The sequence below is a fragment of the Sinocyclocheilus rhinocerous genome, unplaced genomic scaffold (assembly GCF_001515625.1).
Source record: "Sinocyclocheilus rhinocerous isolate Xijiao unplaced genomic scaffold, SAMN03320098_v1.1 scaffold449, whole genome shotgun sequence".
In the NCBI taxonomy this organism is placed as follows: domain Eukaryota; kingdom Metazoa; phylum Chordata; class Actinopteri; order Cypriniformes; family Cyprinidae; genus Sinocyclocheilus; species Sinocyclocheilus rhinocerous.
Window position 1 is genome coordinate 1,622,645 of NW_015652285.1, and position 7,800 is coordinate 1,630,444.

The following is a 7,800-nucleotide window of genomic DNA, read 5'->3' on the forward strand; positions in this document are numbered from 1 at the left end:
GACATTTTGGGCAATTAAGAAATCCCGGCCGGACGCATTTTTGTAGGTCCAAAAAAAGGACATGTCTGGGGAAAAGAGGACGTATGGTCACCCTAATTTATTGCTAATCGATGTATTCTTTTTAAAGTAGCATATGGAACATATTTTCTGCCTCATTCTGTGACAAGAAGCCACATCAGATCACAAAAGGAAGCATTTGACTGGTGTGGAGTAAAAAGGTTATAATGTTCTCTTTTGTTGGACAACAGGTTTAGAAATGTGAATACAAGGGAGGTTTAGCTTTAGGCATTTTAAATTCAAGCATGTTTAGCTTAGTTAACGGAAGGCTACGTGCTGCCATCAGAGCAAGTGTAATTAGCCTACTGCATTCACGCGCTTCTCGGATGCTCTCATTTCCCGAGTTGTGCTTTTAAGTCGGAATGTGAAAACAACATGGGACACTCTCGTTACTACAAAGATGTGTTGGATTTGTATTATTAGAGCTTTCCGACTTGAGTTCACGTGCATTTTCTCAGTCGGGAAATTATTTTTCACGTGCGGTGCCGGTGATGATGCTGCTTACGTCCGTTTCGGAGAACCAGAGGACAAATATTTCAATCGATCGCTCAGGCATGGCACCGAAATGAGGCACCGAAATCTGCGTTCGGATTCGGTTCTAGTACATACCGGTTACATAGGTACTGGTGCCATATTGGTACCGGGTTTCGGTACCCAACCCTATTTTCTTCATGGCCCAATTAGGAGGAAACACTGCAGTCTGCTCTAATTAATGATATTACAGGAGAAATTATGAAATGCGGAGATCTATTAAAGTGAAGGATCCAAACTAGGCTTGCCGCGATAGACGGTGTTGACAGTGATACTGTGATGTTAAGCCGCAACACCGGTTACGTCACTTGCCCACCGCGTCACCGACCCCCACCGTCGTTTTGATTTTTTATCGAAATAAAAATCATTTAGTTCAGTAAAAGAACAGACACTACAATTAAAAACTGAACGCGGCTGCTCAATGCAGCGTGCCGAACGACAGTCGCATCACAGATCAGATTTCATTTCTCCAGTGAGAAGAGTGAGTCGAGCTGACTGACAAGAAGAGTGAGGTGAGACAGACAAGACGAAGGCGGATGATTTAGTTTCGAAACGAGATGCAAAAGCGCCTGTTTGGCAATATTTTGGATTTTGAAAAGCCTGTTGACTTTTGCCGTTTATCTAAGGTGATCTTGGAAGTTTTTTTAAACATTCGTTTCTTATTTAATTGGTTCCACATGGTTTGCTGATTTTTACTTTATTTAAACTGTCATTTATTTATTTTATTTGACATCAAGGTGTATGCCGTGCCTCCAAGCTTTCTTACTCGTTTTGCTAATAAACGTTCTACGTTTCTTATTTATTTGGTTATATATTATACATGTTTACTTATTTCCAGTTTGTATACCTATTAAACTTTATGTAAGTTATTTGTTATTTTATATTAGGCGGCTTGCCCTATAGCATGGTGTATTTTTATTTGTTTTGTTAATAAAAGTTCTATGTTTTATACCGTATATAGGCTAAAGTGAGTTTGACGTTGTGTTTTGTTGTTGCATTCAAGCAATTGACACCGAACTGCCGTTAATGAGTAAGTAAAGTAAAATGAGCACGGCGCTTTTAAGCTATTTAAAAGCGAAGGAAAGCGAGGAAAAGAGGGACAATTCAAACGAACTAAAAACGAACAATTGCTTTACTCCGAATTGCCGCTATTTTAAAGTGAAAGTAACGAGGAAAAGAGGGAACGCCCCACCCCACGGTGATACCGGTATTACCGGTGTTGTCACACGCCGATTAACCGGTGGGAAAATTTCCTCACCGACACAACCCTAATCCAAACCAACCCATTTGAAACATTCCCTTGTATAGTTATTTAAACACTTACTATATGCTACAAGTACTATTCAGACCAATTCCAATAAGACAATATAGAAAATCTAAATATGTATTTATTTTATTGTAAATATTATAATAATTAATAGAATAATTATGGTTTTAATTTATAATATTAAATATGTATTAAATAGTTACTATTATTATAAATACAAATAATAATAGATTTTTATATTATAATTTGCATTACATATTTATTATTAATGATTAGTACTATTATATTAAATTACAAATATTTAAATATACATTATACTTACCATTATAATTATTATTATTATAAAAACAACTTTTTGTAGATTCTGCAAGTTATCTAAACTATGAAACTTTGCTAAAGATTCTCTAATAGAGTTAGAATTAATAGAGTTACTAAAGAATAACTTTAAATGGGCACTAGATGACTGAAAAGGTAAACTGAATGTAAAAATAATATCAACCAAGAATTATTTTCAATGTAAAAGGGGTCATACATGAATACTATAAAATTGTAATAAATTAATTTCTAACATCACAAATAGACCTCAAATAAAAAACAAAAAGAGAGGCCTAAACATCACAGCCTTATTAAAAATACTGAAAGCTAAAAAATAAAGTTTCCCAGCATGATTAATTCAGACATGCCCAGATGTGCTTCATGACCTTTAAAGCCCTAAAACTGCCCTGAAAACCTTATTCCCCTCACATCACAACTCTCTGAGCCCTGAGAAATAAATGAGAAAGGAAGCCATTGCATTAGTGTCAATAACAAAAACATAGTCTCACAGTGAAGCCCCAGACCATTGTAAATGAAGATGTGCAGCTTCTGTATTTGGAGTTTCATTATTCACAGCGAATGCAGTAAATTACCTACTTATACGCATGAGATCCTTTGGGCGTTACTAATTAAATACACTGTCTGTGTGATTGTATTATGCACAGATATACAAAGTGATGACGCTGTGGTATGATGCATATGGGAAACACAGTGGAACCATTCTAAATGGTCCATTTAGGATGAACACAAAAGCTGAGGTGACTAAATCAACTTTAAAAATAAATAAAAAAATTGGAGGAAAAAAAATAGGAGAGGTTTAATTATTAAGGTTTCATTAAATATTTGAGCACTGAAAGATTCAAATATGCATTTGGGTCATTTAGATTAATTACTTGACAGAAAAAAAAGCTTTTGCATAATCATAACAAAAAACTGTTTAAAAAAAAAAAGTATTATAAAACAACATATTACATCATTTGAATTATTACCAATATGCCAAAATGTGAACATTGTAATGATAAAATGAGCAAGTAGTGAGTCCAAACTTTTGACGATGTTAACCTGTTTATTTTGTGGAATTTTTCTCACACTTTAATGTTTGACTTAAAGAGTTTATTTAAAGGTACCATGTTTGTATATTGTGAAATTAATGTACAAATAAAACTGATGCAACAGTGTCCGTATACATTTGCAGTCCCAACCTTTAACCAATCAGACCACAAGATACCACACAACATGCCACTGCAACCAATCATAAAATGAAAAATGAAAAGTAACAAATATTCTCATGTTTAATCACCAAGTGCTTGTGTACTCGTGCCCACGCCTGATGTCAAATACAGTTAAGTCAAAGTGAAGCTCTTTGTCCACTAAAACAAAACACCTCTAGCACACTTACCTCAAAGCCAAGCCTGTCCTTCTCCTTCCAGAAGCAGAAATGGGTCACTTTTTTGTCCCAGAATTCATCAGGTTTCACCACACACACGAGAGAGACCTCAGCTGGGATCACATTCTAAAGGAAAAAACCATCACAGTTCACACTCCAGCTGCAAATAACAAACAAATAAGATAAGAGGTGAGCATTTTATTTTTATTGATCAATAGTGATGGATCGATCATTGATATACATAAGGGGACAGAGATTACACAAACCTTTCAGTTTACTCAACATAATTGCCACTGATGAATTTGATTGAACCTTCTGGTCTGAAGGACAGTTTGATTTCAGAACAAACTCTCATAGTGTCATATTTCCTAAAGCTCTCAAATGGAGAGAAGGCTTACAGATAAAAGTACTGCATTCTATTTTTAAATCACATCTGTAAGGTCTGTTGAAATGAAGTTATCTGCACACAGCAAACGTACAACACACTCAACTAAAAACCGATGCGTCAAGCAGAGAACAGGGTGAGGCTTTGCCATCTTCACCACCAATAGTCGGAGCTAAATTACTAGGGATGTAACGATTAACCGCGAACCGGTTGAAAATCGATTCAGATGTGTGACGATTTAAATCGGTTGAGATTCTAAACAAACTGCGATTCAATTAGGGGTAGGAGTTTATATGAATGTATGTCTGAGGGGAACTTACGGTCTTTAAAAAAGTTTAGCTGGTATTTTTTCTTTTCATCTTGCCTCTGTATAACTTTAATATTAAAGTTTATAAGTGCAGCGCTGCTTTGTTTACAGTGGAAACCAAGGAAACGCTTTAAGCGCCACCTGCTGGCAGAGAGTGAATCTGCGTCTCATTCAGCTCGTCTGCTGTTTCTGTTTCATGCAGATATTCATGTATATTTTCACAAAATTGAAGTCAAACCATTCTGTTTTTGTTTCAAATTTCGAAATTATACAATCTAATTTAGATTAAAAACTGCTCATGTTGCATGTATGCAGCATCTTTGTTTTGATAATGATTAAAATACAGTGGTTGCCTCCAATTTTAAATGGAAAGAGCACGGACAAAGCCTTATTTTGTTTATATGAAGAGATTTCTTTTATTTGTGTTATTTATTTGATTTGGGGCTTGTTTTAAAATTTCAATTTAGTTTTGTTATTTACATTTACATTATATTTAAATTTTGTCATTTAGCAGATGCTTTTATCCAAAGCGATTTACAAATGAGGACAATAGAAGCAATCAAAACCAACAAAAGAGCAATAATATACAAGTGCTATATTAGTATATTATTATAGTGTTATATTTCAATTTCACAAAGAAACATGCAGCATTTTGTCCAAGCAATAATAAAAGGACACATTTAATTTATAATTTGTCTTAAATCTCATATTGTTAAGAAAAAAAAAATCGTGAATGGAATTGAATCGTGAAATCAAAATCGTGAATCGAATCATGTGAATCGTTACATCCCTATAAATTACACAAATCTACGAGGTAGAAACCATTTTAACGTGTTAGGGTTTAGGAGCTTTCTTTGGCAAATCAATAATAAAATAGACCATATGCTGTGTTCCATTCAAAATGGATGTTACAAGGTATTGATTTTTCTCAAACATTGTCTTTCTTCACAAATATCTGCAATAAATTCAACAGTGACTTTCAAAGTAGGAATACAACAAAACTGAATAAAAATTCAAAGCTAATGCTGTTTTAATGCTGCCTTCAAGCTGCTATTTCTTTCAGGAAATCTAATGCCTGAAACAAAATGACAAGTGCAAAAATGTAAGTGTTTGTAAGTCAACAGGGGTCTTTTTAATAACTCAACTGCAAAAAAAAATTAAAAATACACTACCGTTCAAAAGTTTGGGATCAGTACTTTAAGCTTTTAGAAGAACAAAAAGTTTTTTTAAGCTCATCAAGGCTACATTTATTTGATTGAAAAAACAGTAACAAGAGTAATATTATGATTTAAATAAATAAATAAATGAATAACTGTTTGACTATATTTTAAAATGTAATTTATTCCTGTGATAGCAAAGCTGAATTTTCAGCATCATTACTCCAGTCTTCAGTGACAGAAATCATAATAGGCTGATTTGGTGCTCAAGAAACTTTTACTATCAATACTGAAAACAGTTTCCGTGTTTACAAACTAGGCCTGGGCGATAAAACGGTATCGATATTTATCGACGGTACACCCTCTTCGATAACGATAGAAAAAATTGTTCGATATAGTGCACGATATAGGCACGTGCTATGAGTGACGCAGACCGCACACACAAACACATGCTGAATTGAGCGCTGTGCCTGCATATGATAAGGAGTTTGTGAATTAAAAAAATGAATATTAGTCAAATTTAAAATAAACATTTTCATTTGAATGCAAAAATAGTACAATCAAATGTTAGGTGTGCGTCAGGGAGCGTCATTACTCTTCGAGATAGAAAAAATTGTTCGATATAGTGCACGATATAGGCACGTGCTATGAGTGACGCAGACCGCACACACAAACACATGCTGAATTGAGCGCTGTGCCTGCATATGATAAGGAGTTTGTGAATTAAAAAAATGAATATTAGTCAAATTTAAAATAAACATTTTCATTTGAATGCAAAAATAGTACAATCAAATGTTAGGTGTGCGTCAGGGAGCGTCATTAGTGGAGCGCGAGATGCGGTGATAATGTAAGTGACGTTTTTGCATTTTAATGTTTTATAAGTCTAGCCCACAGGACGTGCAGTTGCTGCGTTATTCATTCAAAATATTAGAGAAATATAGTAGCTCAATGCGTAGAAGATCTTGATTAGGTTAAAACCGAAACCAAGCCATTCACACAGAAGGCATATTTAGCGCATTTTTTTAGACGGACAAATATGACTGCTGCTCTCACGTCTCACACAAGAGATGTATAGAAAGCCATGCAAAGTTAAAACAGTTTAAACTTTTAGAAAACACGTCACAAATTTGTGGAGATTTATTCCTTTTCACTGCGTCTCTTATGTTTTTAAATGCTATCTACGTGATGGGCATTTCGGCTCTTTGTATTAAGCAATGCATAAATAAATGATGCTGTTTTGTTCATAATTGTTTATGCAATTTACAAAATTATGTTTGATTTATAGGAGTTAATTTAGACGTAATGCACGTTTCTTTATAGACAGTTATTTCCTTTGTGTTTGCAATTTAATGCGCGGCATTATTTTGCTCATTGCGCCCTCCTGTGGCCTCGGGAGACAAGCCAAAAGTTTCCTTCAGACCCATTTAATCTGCATATAAAACATTAGAAATGATATATTTGTTTAATTTTTATTTTGTGTTTGACTGTTAAAACAAAAAATATTTGTTGTTGGTCTCAGTGGTACAGTGGTTAAATGTAAACGTTTTTTTTCTATTGCTCTTTGGTTTAAAAAAGGTTATAAAAAATGTCAATAATTATCGATACCGAACGATATGAAACATTATATCGTTGATAAATTTTTTTAGCTATATCGCCCAGCCCCATTACAAACCATGATACATCATTTGCTTATTATAAAACATAATTTACTTATCATAGAAATCTTTTGTAACATTATACTTGTCTTTACGGTCACTTTTGAACAATTTAATGCATCCTTTATTTCTGTGCCGTTCTGTTTCTTTAAAATAAATATTAACACTGTTACGCTAGTGTGCGTGTATAGTGTATGTAGCATTATAAACACAGAGGATCACTTATGCTCAACATGGGAGGAAAAATTCACTGATGCATTTTATTTGTTTGAAAGTGACGGTTTATCATTTACTATGTGCACTGCCTTGGGTGTCGCCATGTTTGTGCAATGTCATTCAACAGCATCACTAATTTCACAACAAATTTCCCAGTTGGAAGTTTATCCTCAAGTAACATTCAATTGTAATTCTAATCTTTGTAATTCTGACTCCGATAAACAAGCTACAGGTGGTCCAAAATGCAGCGGCTAGAGTCCTTACCAGGTCAAGAAAATATGATCATATTACCCCAATTTTACAGTCTCTGCACTGGCTACCTATTAAGTTCCGTATCAGTTACAAAATATTATTACTTGCCTATAAGGCCCTTAATGGGTTAGCTCCAGCGTACCTTACTAGTCTTCTACCACGCTACAATCCATCACGCTCCCTAACGCCTGTTTCACACATACTCTGTCTGCAGTGCGTATGCGGTCCGTGTGCGTTACGTATGCGGTGCAGAAGCAGCACGGACTCATTG

At 34.6% G+C, this 7,800-nt stretch overlaps 1 protein-coding gene across 1 annotated transcript in view; it reads right to left on the reverse strand.

The window, feature by feature from the left end:
• LOC107714358 (SEC14 domain and spectrin repeat-containing protein 1-like) overlaps window positions 1-7,800 on the reverse strand; it is a 44,650-nt gene that overhangs the window by 28,289 nt on the left and 8,561 nt on the right. The window contains exon 6 of the mRNA XM_016520180.1: window positions 3,570-3,683. Within this exon, the coding sequence (XP_016375666.1) occupies window positions 3,570-3,683 (114 nt within the window). The remainder of the gene's footprint in view (window positions 1-3,569; window positions 3,684-7,800) is intronic.